General features: G+C 36.8%; 1 protein-coding gene across 7 annotated transcripts in view; it reads right to left on the reverse strand.

Moving 5' to 3' along the window:
- Positions 1 to 4,365: 4,365 nt before the first annotated feature.
- Positions 4,366 to 16,695, reverse strand: part of epb41a (erythrocyte membrane protein band 4.1a) — a 90,699-nt gene continuing 78,369 nt past the window's right edge. For 6 of the 7 annotated variants that reach the window (XM_059510030.1, XM_059510025.1, XM_059510029.1 and 3 more), the window contains 5 exons: positions 13,255 to 13,383; positions 11,795 to 11,893; positions 11,339 to 11,419; positions 10,969 to 11,085; positions 4,366 to 6,742 (listed from right to left, as the gene is read on the reverse strand). In XM_059510030.1, coding sequence (XP_059366013.1) covers positions 10,987 to 11,085; positions 11,339 to 11,419; positions 11,795 to 11,893; positions 13,255 to 13,383 — 408 coding nt within the window. In that variant the 3' untranslated portion in view covers positions 4,366 to 6,742; positions 10,969 to 10,986. The remainder of the gene's footprint in view (positions 6,743 to 10,968; positions 11,086 to 11,338; positions 11,420 to 11,794; positions 11,894 to 13,254; positions 13,384 to 16,695) is intronic. The other variant, XM_059510027.1, reaches the window with a different exon arrangement.

Genomic DNA, 16,695 nt, shown 5'->3' on the forward strand with positions numbered 1-16,695 from the left:
ACACATAAGTACTAGTAAAATAATATATTTAGAGTTTGAAAAATACACACATATGTCTATGGAAGCAACAATAACAATTCATTCAAATTTAATTTGATTTAATTTTTATTCATTTCAGATACACATAGTGTAAGTAACTATAAAGTTTACTCTATTCTTCACCCAGTTCAACGGCCACGTATTACTTTTATTTCGGGAGAAATTGATGAATTCAAGTCCTGTAAATCCAACTGACTGGACTCCGCGCGAACAAACATGGCGGCGCCCGTCTCACATTACAGATCACGATCAAGATCATTTAGAAAGGTTTTAAACCACCAAACACATTCATCTACACATATTTATGAATCGAAATATCAGATTGTTCATGACATGGTATGCAAATTTGTGAATATTTTAAATAAAAAAGGAAAAACAAAAGCAATCTATCTGTCATGCAGTTTTCGTGTGTCACGTGACAAAGGCTGATGCATCATCATGGAAACAGTAAGGGGAAACGTTCTAAGATAACGGTTGACTTAAAAAACTCACTCTGGGGGCCCGCTAAAATATTTTCAACTCACCACTGGAAAGGTTAAAACTCATGTTTGAATAAGTGGCAAAATTCTTTTAATATAAAACATACTTACAGGCAACTTTTTTTTGCAACTTTAGAGATCTTATGCACCAAGAGCTTGTAACACTCCAAAGAGAAAGGGAAAATTTTAATCACATCATATGACCCATTTAAATTACAAACCCGATTCCAAAAAAGTTTTGACACTGTACAAATTGTGAATAAAAACATAATGCAATGATGTGGAAGTTTCAAATGTCAATATTCTATTCAGAATACAACATAGATGACATATCAAATGTTTAACCTGAGAAAATGTATAATTTTAAGGGGAAAATAAGTTGATTTTAAATTTCATGGCATCAACACATCTCAAAAAAGTTGGGACAAGGCCATGTTTACCACTGTGTGGCATTCCCTCTTTTTTTTTATAACAGTCTGCAAATGTCGTAGGACTGAGGAGACAAGTTTCTCAAGTTTAGGAATATGAATGTTGTCCCATTCTCATTGTCATGTTGGATATGCAAGGTCTTCCCTGAAAGAGACGACATCTGGATGACAGCATATGTTGTTCTAGAACTTGGATATACCTTTCAGCGCTTCTGGATCATGTTTAGATATGGCTTCCGGCAACAACGAATGGCACGGTGGATTGTGTTCACCGACAATGTTTTCTGGAAGTATTCCTGAGCCCATGTTGTGATTTCCATTACAGTAGCATTCCTGTATGTGATGCAGAGCTGTCTAAGGGCTCAAAGATCAAAGGCATCCAGTATGGCTTTACGGCCTTGACCCTTTCGCACAGAGATTGTTCCAGATTCTCTGAATCTTTGGATGATATTATGCACTGTATATGATGATATCAAACTCTTTTAAATTATTCCCTGAGAAACTTTTTTCTTATATTGCTCCACTATTTTTCGCCGCAGCAGTGGGGGAATTGGTGATCCTTTGCCCAGCTTGACTTCTGAGAGACCCTGCCACTCTGAGAGGCTCTTTTTATACCCATTCATGTTGCCAGTTGACCTAATAAGTTGCAAATTGGTCCTCCAGCTGTTCCTTATATGTACATTTAACTTTTACGGCCTCTTATTGCTTCCTGTCCCAACTTTTTTGGAATGTGTAGCTCTCATGAAAATAAAAAATTAGCCAATATTTGGCATGACATTTCAAAGTGTCTCACTTTCAACATCAGATTTGTTATCTACATTCTATTGTGAATAAAATATTAGTTTGAGATTTGTAAATTATTCCATTCCCTTTTTACTCACAATTTGTACAGTGTCCCAACTTTTTTGGAATCGGGTTTGTATATCAAGCCTTAAAATTCTGTATAATTAAGAGTGCGGCCACTTGAATGACAGGTGAATTGCGCTGCTGTCACCGTCGTCGAGCTAGGTGGGTGTGGTTTTATCAACCAGTTCCCGCCTCTTTACCCATTTTCGATTATCCAGGAGTAACGTGTGTTGACGCACTGCCAAGATGGCGATGGCCCGCTCCGCTCACTTTGAGCTTAAAAAACACTCTTCAGAAATCTGTGGGTGACGTCAGGGACACAATGTCCATGTTTTTATACAGTCTATTTTATACCCATTGGTGTTGATTAACTTGAGTGCGCTCCACTTGTGTGAAGTGTCTTACACGCTACTCCCAAACTTTAATAATACATCATTTAAATAATATATTACATTTCTTTAAGATTTATTAGCATTCTAGAGATAAATCTAAGATGGTATTCAGCAGAGTAAGGTCATCCATCGCTAACTGAACTAATTTACTTCAGGTGCCATGGTTCAGCGTTTAATCCATCTGCCCCGCGAACAGATGTTCAGGAGTAAGACTCAAGCCTCAAATCCTATTGGTTGGATGAACATCATGAATAATGCTACAGTGGTTGTGGCCAGCCCTCTCAATGACCTTTAGCGAGATGCTAATTGGCAATCAGAGATTAAACATTCAAAACATTCAGAGTATTCCCATGAATAACAGCTCCAGGAAAACTAATTGCCTGGATCAAGCTAACTTCAGCTCATGAGTTACAGCTCTTAAAAAATCCTCCCTGATCCCTTCTGACAGACTGAAGACAAGACACTCCAGCTGACATGATCAGAACATGATGGTGTGTGCCATCCTATATGATATAAAGAGGATAATCTCAAGTGGAATAAGCAGCTATAAAAGAACATGAAACACTAAAGTTGTGTTCTAATTAGCATTTATAATATGCTCTGTAACATATGTACTTCACAAAGAAAGAATCTGCACTATTTGTAGTTCAATAATCAAACGTGACACTGACGTTTCGAATGTCTCTGTACCAACTTCTGTCATTAAAGCAAAAGAGATCTTTTTTAATATGTATAAAATCATTTGCAATCGTGTATTCAAAAAATAGAAGCAATTTTACTTTTCTGACAGTTTTTGTACTCCACTAGGCTACTTTTGAGTAGGTTTGGTAGATGAGTTTTGGGATTTTGCCTTTACTTACAAGCAAAATCCAAATAGCATAACAATCGTTAACAGTAAGTTCTTATGATTTATTTTAGGGAACAAATTGCAATTTTTTTAAATTCTTTCTCTCATTTTGACTTCTCAATGAAGACATGATGAAATGATGACAAAAATGTTAAATGATGAAATATTTTCATTTTAACTTCCTTGTTTTTGATAGGGAAATCCTCTTTTATATATTTCTATCCTTATTGCTTTTATGCCATGTCATGCTATTTTCAGCATGCTATGATTTGGTATTTACTAAATCCAAACTTACATGTTAAAAAAATAGAAATAAATAATGTGAATTGGAATAGGGTGCAAAACTAACACCCTCCAAGCTCCAAATATTAATAAAGTAATCAGAAACGTCAACATAACACCTTTTAGACTACTGTACGTATATACTGAATTTAAGTCTGACCCTGATATAAATGATGTTATGTCATGGTCTTAGGTAAAAAACCTTCTAAATATACAGTAATGTTTTGCCAAGTAAGAACCCTAAATGGATTGTAATAAATTAATTTGACAGCTCCATCTGTTGTGTCGCCCATTTTTAGGCAGCTAAACTGAAACATATATGCATGATGCAAGTATGAAGCAAAGACAAGAAAATCTGCAATATTTCTCTGTTTTAACAGCAGACCACTGTGATCTCCAGCTGTTTTTTTTCTTCCAATTTTCTCTATGACCTTGCTGATAAATCCTGTTTCATTCTCTGTGGTGTCGTTCTGTTCAGTTCATCTCAGCCCATCTCCAGGATTATGAGTGAATCCACTGCAATCAAAGTCATTAACTTCAGCCTGCTTTCATCAAGCTAAACACTGGTAATAAAGCATAACCTGTGACAAAAATGCAGCATTCATGAGTGTGTTTCACACATACTATATATGCATGTGTATGCCTGCATGACAGAGCAGCAGCTCAATACAGAAAACATTTCTAGTTCATTTCTGGGTTACTGTATGAGTTTTTCTTTAAAAACTCCCCAAAATTATTAAATCGTTATCCGGAGTCTCCAACATGACTTCAAATTCACATGAAGTAGATCACATTTACATCCCATTTTACTTCTGAAATGTGTTAACGGGAAAAAATATTGTTTAGTACTTTTTATCTGTTGGGAATTGATTGGATTGTGTAAAACGTGTTGGCTAGAGGCGAGGAGTTTAATAAGAAGGACTGATGACAACCAGAAAGGAATTTATTTCATTTTTATCAAACATTACGAATGTAATAACATGCACAAAGTAAACACTCTTAAGAAAACCTGTATTAAGAAAGTGAAGAAAGTTGACACTCATGAAACTGTGTGAAGAATGTGTCTAAGTTGGAGTTTATTCAGTGCACGGTGCTATATAGTACATTTGTCTTTTTTTTCAGTGAAGGCAAATGAAAGAGGAGATGTGATGAGAAGAAAAAGAACCTCTGAGGAAAAACATAAGATTCTTTTCTTTTCTTCAACCCAGACTAGCAAAAGAAAGGAGTGCCACAATGAAGAAAACAACACATTGAACGAAATACAACACTTCGGTCTCTGTACAGGATACTATTTGAACTATTAAAAAAGCGTGACATTTTAAAATAGACATTTAAAATCAGGACAGTACGGGGAGGGGCAGTACGCGTTACGCCACCGGCAGTGTTGATGCACAAAATAAAATCCTCAATTTCCCACTTTAAGTTTCTAGAATTGAATTACAGCACCTGAATTGCAAGTCTTGACCTTTAAAATCAAACAGAGGCATTTGAATGGCTCAATGCATGACTGAGACTCATTATAATTTGCTGTAGAACAGGTCTGATTGCTTTCACAATTAATTACCATAACTGCTAATTAGATCCGTTCATGGCTAATCGATTGCAATTCATCTAAAACCATTTCAGGTTGTTTGTGAATGCTCATTTTGAAGGCTTTGCAGATCTGCTATAGACCTCATGGGTAAGAACATACTGCCCCCTCTAGTAGAAAAGTAGAAATATGCTGAAGATGAGCAGAGTTGTCCCTGCAAATCCCATTTAAAAACTGGCAGGAGGTGGTGTTTGGGATTCTGGATCTAATACAAAACATCAAAGCTGAATTTAAGAGAGCAGGGCATCTAAAATGCAAAGTACACACACAAACAAGAAACAAAACTGATGAAAATAAATAGAAATATCATAAGAGTGTAGTTTCACTATAATACCCCACCCCATCTTCGTCGGACCCCCAATCCATGATGAAACAGGATAACATTACCAACAAAACAAAATAAAAATGATTCAAGCTTTCAACAAATATGCAAAGTAATGTAACTTAAAAACACAAGAGATCATCTGAAATTGCTCCAGCATTCTGAATAAAAACAACACGTTATTTTACACCGAGAACAAAATAATACTTTCACATTTAAGAGGAACATAAAATATGTGACTTTACAACATGATGTATTCTGTAAATCCTGTCATTTATTCTCTGTGTACTTCCGTCTTTCAAAATCTTTCTTTTTTTCTGAGGAATTAAGATGTTTAACAGAATGTTCATGCTGCTCTTTTCCATTCAGTGGAAGCGAAAGGGGCTGGAACTGTCTAGATCCAAAAAAAAAAAAAAAAACTGATCACAATAAAAGTCACCATTAGTCATATTATAGTTCTGTTTAAAGAACAATTGAAATGTATAATGACTAAAATCTTCCCCTCCTTAACAAAACTTAAATGTTATTTGCACGTTCAAACATTATTGACTTTAAACCTGTTAAATATAAATGTAAGTAGCCGGAAGTGAAATTAGAGAATGACAACAACTTAAAGGGATAGTTCACCTAAAAAATTTAATAAATAAATAAATAATTCTGTCCTAAATTTCTCACCACAAATTCATTTAAAAACTTTATGGCGCATGGAACACAAAAGAAGATATTTTGAAGAATGTTGGTAATTAAACAGTTTTGGTGATAATGATTACCAAAAAATCTCTTCTCAAAATATATATCAAAAAGTAAGCCATACTGGTTAGAAAACGACATTGAGTAAAAAATGACAGAACTATACCTTAATTTAAGTCTTCAAATTTCTTGAAAAAGATTGGAAAAGAACAGCTTTTAAACTTCCATTTTTTTGTTCCATACAGCTTTGCATCCCCTTTTAAGCGATTCAGATTATGACAGATAATCAACCAATTGCAAAAAAAAAAAAAAAAAAAATTATAAACAAATTAAACAACAAATTGACACTTTAGAAAATTCCTGCCGCCCAGTTGTTATTATGTGAACCATCCCTTAACGATCCACCCTAAAATACCATATGAATTTGAGATAAAAAGTTGCTCTTTAGCCACTGTTTTAGAAAACTTTTTTGTAACATGGTTCAGTCCATCGTGGAATGACTTTGACGTGGTGGAGGTCAGGCAGGGTTTTTGGAAAAAGTCTGTCCGAGGTGTTGAGAAGTGGATGAGAACTGCACTTTGAATTCTGCTTCTGGACAGGAGTAGATGCTGGATGCTCAGTTTGCAGTATGAGACGCTTGAAATCTAACAGATGTTTAGGGTCTGGAAAGTGGTGTCTCAGATGGCAATGGTTGGGTGGGACATGCGCTGCTACAGGAAGTTTGTCCGTGAGAGGAACTCGGTGGGTTGATGGTAGAAGGCTGGATGTGAGGGATCTTACGTTGTCTTTTAACATTCATAAACCCGACTGGTCCCGTTTTTTCACCCTGCGTTGATTTAAGATCAAAGCTAGATTAACAATCATCCAAGACAAACAAAACAGGACAGCATTTCTGGTTAAGCAAAAAGTAAACACATCCCAAATGGGTGACAGAATCAGTGACGGATACCGACCTGCAGACATGCAGACCTGAGCAGGATGGAAATAATAGTGAACAGGGCGAATGGGGTCAAATGGGTCTATTGACACACAAAACAGGGCACTGTGGGAACAAACTAACAGGGTAGCATTACCCATTATCCTCTGGGAGCTCTGTGTCTGTATACATACCACCCTGATAGCTGGTTAAACAGCACCAGACGCCCAATGCCTCACACAAACAGTCTAAAAAGCCCACATTTAGAGACGCTTCACTTTATGGACTCGTTTTTCATGTTTTTTTACACATTTCTCTAAGCTAACTTCTATACAGTCTAAACAATTAAAACAGATCAAAAGCCGTTCAAAATCCAACCATTCTGTTGATTATGTATTTATTTATTTATTTCGGTTGCACTTTATTTTACAGTATGTGTATTTGCATGTACTTATAGGGTACTTACAGTGCATTTATCTAAGAAAGTTCTGGTAATAAGGGTAACTACTTGGGGTAGGGATAGGTTTAGGGGTAGGTTCAGGGTTGGTACCTAGTTATTACATAGTTATTGTATATATATCGTATAGTATGTACATGAGGAACAGGACTTTAAAATAAAGTGCTACCATGATTTCAATGTTTGACTCAGTTTAGAAAATTTTGGGGTCAATTAAATGATTCTGCAAAAGAAGTGCTGGTCTTTATCAGTGTTGTTTTTGTTAACAAAGTAAAATAATTTTTTGATAATAAAAAAAGCTGAAATAAAATAAAATTTTCATATTAGATAAAAAAGATTGCAATAATAATAAGTTAAAGTACAAAAATTACTGAAAAGAAATATAAAACTGAAATAAATATACATTAAAAGAAATATTTAAAGCAAAAAAAAAAACCTAATTAACTGACAAAAGCGCATAACAAAATTACAAAAAATTCAAGAAAATTTGAATGAAAACTGAAAATATTTAATGATAAGCTAATTCAAAACATTTTATTCATCATGGGCCAAAAAATAAATAGTAATTTATTAAAGATAGTAAAGTAAATTGAATACAAATTTCTACAGGTGTCATTAGCAACACAGAACAATAATATAATCTAATGCAATCTAATTAATTTGAGGTATCATCTAATATCTAATAAGTTCTAATATTAAATTAGATTCTGCATCCTCTTTGCTACCTCGATTGAAATTCTAGAGCTGAACTTGAATGTTTAAGTGCTGAATGTCGTCGACTCTGCTACACACATGTATAACGGCTGTAAATATGACAGTATAACCTTGCTTTCTAAGGGATTGAGGTTTTTATTGGAGCACTGTTAATGGTTGTAGTAAATCATACAGCTTAAGTGTCTGTGTCTAATTCTCTGGGATCCAATGCACTTCTTTCTGTTGGTATGAGGTTTGATACCGAGGGTTTCTGTTGTTAGCATCTTTATAGGGGATATTTGTTATTTGTTTTAGATGGTAAGCAATTTCATCACTGCTTCTGAAAGAGAAACTCAGAAATGTTGTATGAGTTTAATGTATCATGGGAGATGGTGTGGCTGTATGGCCCATGAGAGAAGAGCTTTAAATACATTGTAGCGGCACATATAAACAATCCAAAGACCGCTAAGGAGTTGAGTGGAGGAATGACATTTGTGACATGTTTCTTTGAAAGCTTAAACGTTGTTTTATTTTGTACAGGTTTGTACGGTCAACAAAATATGTGCTCCAGCACTCACCCCATTCTTCCAAGTGAAAGCACACACACAACAGGTGTTTTAACCCACTTAATTAATGACACTCCCATTATCAGTTGGTCACATGACTTTCCAATTATATGGCTCCTACATACATGCCACAAACCCATTAAACCCCCGTGCTATTGGAGAGCTACACTAAAAGGTCTGGGCCACAGAGGGAGAGAAAGAGATGTCACTGCTGCTGTACTGTACTGTACATTCACTACATGCAATATTTAATATGAGTGAAAGCATGGTATTGGATGAAACCATAGATCTGAAATGTATATCCTTAGGGTCTTTTTGACATGAAATTGTCTTGAAATCACGTTGACACCCTCATTCCAAAATTCATTATCCATTTCTATGAGGAAAATAATGTCTCGGTTAAATGAGCATTTCACCCGTGGGAACATTGATCTTCATTGAAAGTGGGTCATATATGTAGTCGAAATCTATTAAAACTTTCGAATTTGGTGCCTTTTTGACCGAGTTATTACAGAAAGTAACTTTAGGGCTCATTTGTATGTAAAACCACAACTCCCACAATGCAACACATTTGCACAGCTCCACAAGCCACTCCCACTAATCCAGAACACCGCTGTTAGGCGATATTGTCTACAAGACATTGAGGACACAGTTAGCGATGTATGGTATTTACGTGCCACAGTAGTAAACAATGCCACAGTAAGCTTTTTGTGCATTAAAAAAGGTACTGCACAAACAGTTTACAGTTGACGTTACGTAACTTATTAACCGGGAATCATTTCGTGATAATAATGCTTGAAGAAATTGTGTACATTTCACGAAATGAATAATAAATAAAATTGAAACACTTATTTTACAGTTAGACGTCCATTTGTGCAGGCTTCGGCTGGCGTTTCCAGTTTACCTTCGGAATTCTGAAGTATGTCTCCAGGACGCCTCTGTCCATATGCGGGGCGAAACTAGGATGGTTCACAACGCAAACATCCGTGTCCTTGTCTGCCTCAGACATTTCTTCGAGGAGAAATTGGCATCTTTCAAATTCTTGCAGCAGACGGACTCGAGCTCTGTGTCCGTAGGCGCACAACGAGAGCACAGCCACCACCAGTCCGCACCAGCTCGAGCACGCCCGGGCTCCTCGGACGTGACAGGCAGGTCTCCGGCCGCCTCCTGTTCCTCCATCAGCCTCAGCTGCTCTGCGCTATATTGTGGCTCATATAGATAGCCACGAACATCTATTTCGAGCAACAGAAAATCCTCTTCTGCCGTATCATGAGTTGTTCCTCCAGCCATTCTCGAAAAATCTGACTCCATAAGCGCTTGTTAGCTTAGCTACATAGCTTCCAAACAAGATGGCGGATTTTCATTTTCGTTTCTGTAAGTTTAGTCCCACCCACTGATCTGTAATAGGCCTGTAGGGTGAGTGGGTCCCACCCCCTGGAATAATAATAAGCTAGTCTCTGTAGTCTCTACACTTTTCAATGAATTTTGACTTCCTGCTTATTATGACGCAAAATGATGATTTTTACGTCATAATAAGCAGGAAGTAAAACACTTAAATCCTTATTTCTCCCATCTCAGGGAAAAATAAAGGGAAAATCCATGATCATTATAATATATGACTGGGTTTCTAACAATACAAAGCTAAATGCAAATGGGTGAAGTGTCCCTTTAAGTACTGTACGTAAGCCTCATTCCCTGATGGAGGGAATGGAGACATTATGTCGTCACGACATTACGGGTCTAACTTGGGAGGCCAATCATCTCTGGGTTTAAGAGAATCATTTTCTACAAAGCCATTCATCTTTGTGCTGCTGATGCTGCTCCTAGTTGGCCCTGTACTGGGCCTGGCATCAGACTGCTCTGCCAAGCCTGACTGCTGTTATCGGGAACTTAAACATGCAAATTATCGGTATCGGTTGTAAAAAATCAATATCGGCCGGTCACTAGATCTAAGCAATTTGATCTTATTTTGTAGATTTATTGGAGCAGCTTATCATTATGTCACTGAATATTAACAGCAGTCTTCAGTTAACAGCTGGCTGACAAAATGGAAGATCAGTTATTTATTTATTTAAAGGGTAAAAAATAACACAGTAACTTTTCATTACTTTAAGCTTTTTTTATCATAATTTACAGGTTTTACTCTTTTAGATAACTGTACCTTTCAGTTCACCATGCAGCATTTTTCACTCACTTCATTTTTCCATTGTTTGGCTTCTTATATTGATCATAATTGAATAAAACATGCTGAGTTGCGAATGCATTACCGCAAGATGTCGTTTAGCATGCAGATTACTTCAATGTTTCTCAAATACAATAATACGTGCATATAATTTTAATCTCTCTAGCTGTAATCACTGATGTGAAAAGCTTGCGACACCGGTCCAATAATGAGTCAGGTTGTGCAGGAGGAAACTGACCTGTGTCTCATGCAGGAGTTACTCAGGGGTGATCTCTGTTTCCTGATGCACCACCACTTTAGTCACAGACATGTCAGGGTGCTGCTCCTTCGCCTCCTTTATCGCCTGAGCAAGAGCCTGGAGAGCAGAGAGGACAGTTTTCAACAAGACCACTAAACTTACACATTTAAAGGCCCCATGAAATCAAAATGGAAGTTTTGTGGCTTTTAATCCATTCTTGTTACCTTTGTGGTCTTATATATATATTCGCAGATATATGCAATTAATTGTTCTCTTTCAGGAAAATAAACCAATATTGAAGACATAATCTTTGTCCAATAAAAAGCTTTTTATGAGAATGTCATGGTTGTTAACTGTAGGTGCATTTCACCTTATCATGGTCAATCTCAGTGTCTCCAGTGATTACGATTCTCTTCTCGATACGGGTCTCTGAGATCCCGCCTTTCACCGTCTGAGCAGAGAAAGGGAAGAGAACGAGAGAATGAGAGAGCCAGAAACACAGTGAAGTGTATATCTCATCTGTGCAGTACAGCAATTCTTGACTAACTTTGAAAATGGGAAGATACTATGGAATGGTGATATAAACTGTAATTAACAACGGCTTTATCACATGGTCGCAGCCTCTTGGCACAATTGTGCCCTACCTTGCAGTATGCAGCACAAGCAAATCAGTTGTAAGTTGGATATTTTAAAGTTTTTTGCAATTAAGTTCTGCTCATCAAATTATACGTTTTACATTGTGCTTAAATATGATAATTTAACATCCATCCATTCCTCTTTAAGAGGCAGACATTGCAGGATCTTTTGTGATGGTGTAGGTTTGTACCTTGGTGATCTGGGTTGTGGTGGTGGTGCTGACAGTCTCTGACGTGATGGTCTGAGCACTCAGCAGCATCCCAGACTCCTTCTCTGACATTGTGTTGGACTATAGGCAAACAAACACACATGTGCTTACAACACTCTTCCATTACATCTGTCATTTATTGCTTCCATCCAAAGCTATTTCCTACAGAGCCCCAAAGGGGACACTGTCATGGGGCTGGGGGGCGGGGGATGTGACATGGAAAGGAAGAAAACATATTTCAATGCTTTTGCTTGCAAAACTTGTGGGTTCTATTAAATTTTCTCACAAAAGAATTTAAAAATTACTTTTTTTCCCACATTCTCAGAAAAAAAGGTACAATAGCTGCCATTGGTATACCTTATTCACCCCTAAAGGATGCGTGTAAGTACATTAAAGTGTATATATTAGTATCGAAATTTTACATATTAGTACCTTTTCAAAAGGTACTGCCCCAATGACAGTTTTGTATCTTTATTTCTGGGAGTGCACATTATAGGCCTATTATTTCTATCAGCATGTACTTTTTGGGATCTTCATAATAAAACAAATGATTACTACTAAAATAATCAAAAGTGTATTATTATATAGGAATTATGTTTTTTTTTTTTTTTTTTTTTAGTATTGCAAATAGATATGAAAAATAAAATCCATGTAAAACTTTGGTTTGGGGGAGAAAAAAAAGAAGAAGAATTTAGTTTTATATGCTAAAAGTGAGTTAGCAGATTTATTTTATATATATATATATATATATATATATATTTTTTTTTTTTACTATTGGATCTATTTAACAGTCCTGTTGCACATTCATATTGGGTATGTGCACTGAGTTTACTGTAAAATAGCACAGCCAGCAAGCGAATTCAGTCTATGAATTCAGGCATTATAATATACAGTATGATAGATAGGTGATTTTCTTCTGTAATCTGATATATTATTGAAAGAATAAAAAATAAATAAAAGCCCTCATTATTACAGCAGTGGGACCTCTGGTGTGCTGGTTAGAAACTCTTTTAAAAACTGGCCTTGGGATATATAGTAGAGCTCGAAGAGAGAAAACGAACAGATCTTAATGATTAGCTAAACTCACTCAGAAAATGACAGCACTGTGACAGATTGTAACAAAGACTGAACACATACAGTACAGAATAGAAGGTTATGAAAGTGATATATTCTGTTCTGAATGCAGATGTGTGCCGATACGTGCACTGCTACCAAAGTCCAATTAATTATTCAATATCAACCAATGCTTGATTATTAGTGTTTGATTATTAACAAAATCCCTACTACTGGGTGATGTGGTAATCAACATGTATTGATGCTGATATATTTTGCATCCCAGTTAATTTTTCATTCTATGTGCGGCATATGGAAACACTGGCACAGCAAAAGACTAACCAAAAATGATGTCAGCAATAAGGTTGATTAAAAAAGCCTCGGCTCACCTGTGCAGACTCATATGTGATGGTCTTGGTCTCTGTATGCACAATGGGGATGTCCTTGCTGGTGATTTCGCTGCGAAGGGAGTTGGTGACATCAGAAATGGTGATTGTTTTCATCTTCACCACAGGAGACTGTGAAAGGGGTCAAGACACGGTGGAGAGTAAGAAGAGAATCACTTTTCTCACTACATTAACTTCACCTCACATAGAGCGCCTAGTGAGACTTTGAATGGTTGGGGGTGGGGAAGCAATGGGCTAGAACAGGTATAAAATATAGCCACTTCAATGATTTCATATGTACTTTATCACCCTTTCCAATCAAATCATTTTCTTTAATGGTGTGTAAAAGAGTACAAATCTCTATTGACTGTATTTCTTAAACATTAGTTGTATAAATTTGCCACCCAGCTGAGTTAATATTAAACAAAGAGAAATGTGTGCTGAAATGAGTGCTGTCCAATTAATTAAACATATCACAATCACGATATCGATTACAATTAATCTATGATATCGCAATTTTGCTATTGACTAATACTGGAGTAATACGACGTAAAAAACGATTCTCAGCTACTTCTGGATATGCAGCCTAAGAAAAGATGGCATGATATTGCTCACAAAATAAGTATATTACTGTAAATTGCCAGGAAAATAATTGAAAATAATGATTTCTGTCATAATCAGTCTCAGTTGGAATGAAATTATGTTTTAGAGAAGTGCGTCCCAGTGGAGCAAAATCCATTAGGAAGCTCCACAAACACTCCTCCATTAAGAGTGTGGAGTGTTTATTCCAAAACCACATACTGTACATCATCATGACTGAGAGGACCTGAATTAAGCCTTTATCTCGCCTAGAAGCCCATAGTTCAGCCCATCGTTCAACCCACAATTCTTGGCTCAGATATGCAGATTATGCATTTAAAAACCATCACAGATTTGGTTTAGCTTTTTCATCTTTTATCTACAAGCACAACAAGCCAAAAATAATTAGATTTAGAAACATTTAGCACATTGTAAGTCAAATATTATTTTCATCCAATAATGGCGATGTCAGGTTGGCAGATGATGATGCACAGTAAAAAACGTTGGGTTGTTTTTTTAACCTAACCATTGGGTTACACATATTGGGTCAATGTGTTGGGTTATCTTAAAATTTTTTGGGTCATTTTTTTTTTCGTCGTTGGGTTATTTTTTGTTATATCCCAACTGTTGGGTTAAATATGTTTCCCGCTTGATTCCGTTCAAATTTTAACGGTCCAGTCAGCGACTCACCGCGGACATCAGTGGCAGCCCGCATGATTATGAAAGGTAAGTAACTGTTAATATAATCGTATGATGTATATAACTGTTATAACATTAAGTAATGTGTCTGATATGATAATTATTATTTTCTTATATGTTAAAAAAGTTTTCATTCCCTTTAGTCCGTTTGTTTCCCCCAGAGAATCAGATCGATTGTAAATGAATGCTATTCCTGTTTGTTCGCGAGCATTAACCCATTAAAAGATTAGCTGCAAAACTTTTCAGACAAGTATTACTTAAAGTTAATAAAAATGTCTGGTGAAATGTGAAAGTTTGACGAAATCATTAGAATTAAGCTAGAAAAGCCGCACAGACCATTTATTGGATCGGACCAGTGAAAGAAGCTGCTCGAGCGACTCGCGATCTGAGCTCACACACATCAGTCATGCAACAGACAACAGACTCCGTGAGAATCGTTTGAATGAACCTGCAATTTTCTGTTATAAAAGTTAAAAGCCCAGACGAAAGAAAAGCGCGCAGTCGTGAGGCAATCCGCTCCTTCAGCGAAAATGTATACCAGTGCCCCAAATTTACATAACAATACTCCTACAACCAACCTTTAAGAGGGGAGCGTAAAACAGAAGCCATAATCGTCTTAGCACTAATTAATTGTACAGTAAAAGTGTTTTTATGGTTTATTCATATTGAATATTGTTATGCATCTATTAGAATACCCTATAATTACAGCAATTTCTCTTATGAAGCTAGATTGATTGACATGTTTTTTAAATGTATTGTACTAAATGTGTTTATACTTATGTTTTAGACAATGGACTTTTTCGTGAAGGAAAAATTGCCACAATAGAATTTCTGCCTGTTAACTGAAACATTTCAAGGTAAGTAACCTATTTAAATTAATGATACACAAGTTTTCAATTTTACTTAGACCTATGACTTCCAAAAATTATGAAAAAAGACAAATGAGGTGAAATAAGTGTATTGCCACATTCCGTCCAACAAAGCTTCCTTTCATTTACAGTGTACTTTTGTTCCTCCCTACAAGTCCAAATCAGTTAAAGGGTAAAGGGTGGTAAAATTTACTCACATTAGCCACATCTAGGACAGGCGCCGGTACAGGATGGCTGCCTCCGTGACGTGCTCTGCTTATGTTTTTGTCTTTTTGTTAGTTTGTCCTGTCTTTAGTTATATTCATGCAATCAGTTTCACCAGGGATGAACTGCTGAACATTCGGCAGAACGCACTACAAGATGTTTTTCCGGATTTCAATTATTCAGATGTTTTACTGAATATTGTTATCGGAGGAGCAGCGGCACTGATCAAATGCTTCAGGACGCGCAGGCGGGGAAAGCGAGCTGGCACGCTCGTCAGACTCAGGAAGCGCGGATTTCGAATGCCGTTGCCTAGCATCCATCTGGCAAATCTCTGCTCTCTACCCAACAAAACGGACGAACTCCTTCTGCTTTCTCGGACAAATAAGGATTTCACACACTCTGCTGCTCTGTGTTTCACGGAAAACTTGCTGAATGACGCCATACCGGACAGCGCGCTCCATCTGCCGGGCTTTCAGCTGTTTAGAGTGGATCGCGACGCAGAATCAACGGGGAAATCGCGCGGCGGCGGGACATGCTTTTACATCAATCAACGGTGGTGTACAGATGTAACTGTGTTAAAGAAGATGTGCTGTCCTGATCTAGAAATGCAGTTTGTCAACTGCAAGCCGTTCTATTCACCGCGGGAGTTTCACTCGCTCATTCTGGTTAGTGTTTACATTCCTCCGCAAGCGCAAGTAAGTCTGGCTTTACAGAAACTCGCTGAGCAGATCACAGAGACAGAACAACAACACCCGGACTCTGTTTTAATCATTCTCGGGGACTTTAATAAAGCCAATCTCTCCCGTGAACTGCCAAAATACAGACAGCATGTTACTTGTCCCACAAGAGACAGTAATATATTGGATCACTGTTACACAACAATAAAGGATGCATATCACTCTGTTCCACGAGCAGCTTTGGGATGTTCTGATCACCTTCTGGTTCATCTTATACCGACCTACAGGCAGAAAATAAAATCAGCTAAACCTGTATTAAGGACTGTAAAAAGATGGACTAATGAAGCAGAGCAGGATTTACAATCTTGTTTTGACCTCACTGATTGGAGTGTTTTTAAAGCTGCTGCCACCGATCT

This window comes from Carassius carassius, chromosome 25 (genome assembly GCF_963082965.1).
Source record: "Carassius carassius chromosome 25, fCarCar2.1, whole genome shotgun sequence".
Classification (NCBI taxonomy): Eukaryota; Metazoa; Chordata; class Actinopteri; order Cypriniformes; family Cyprinidae; genus Carassius; species Carassius carassius.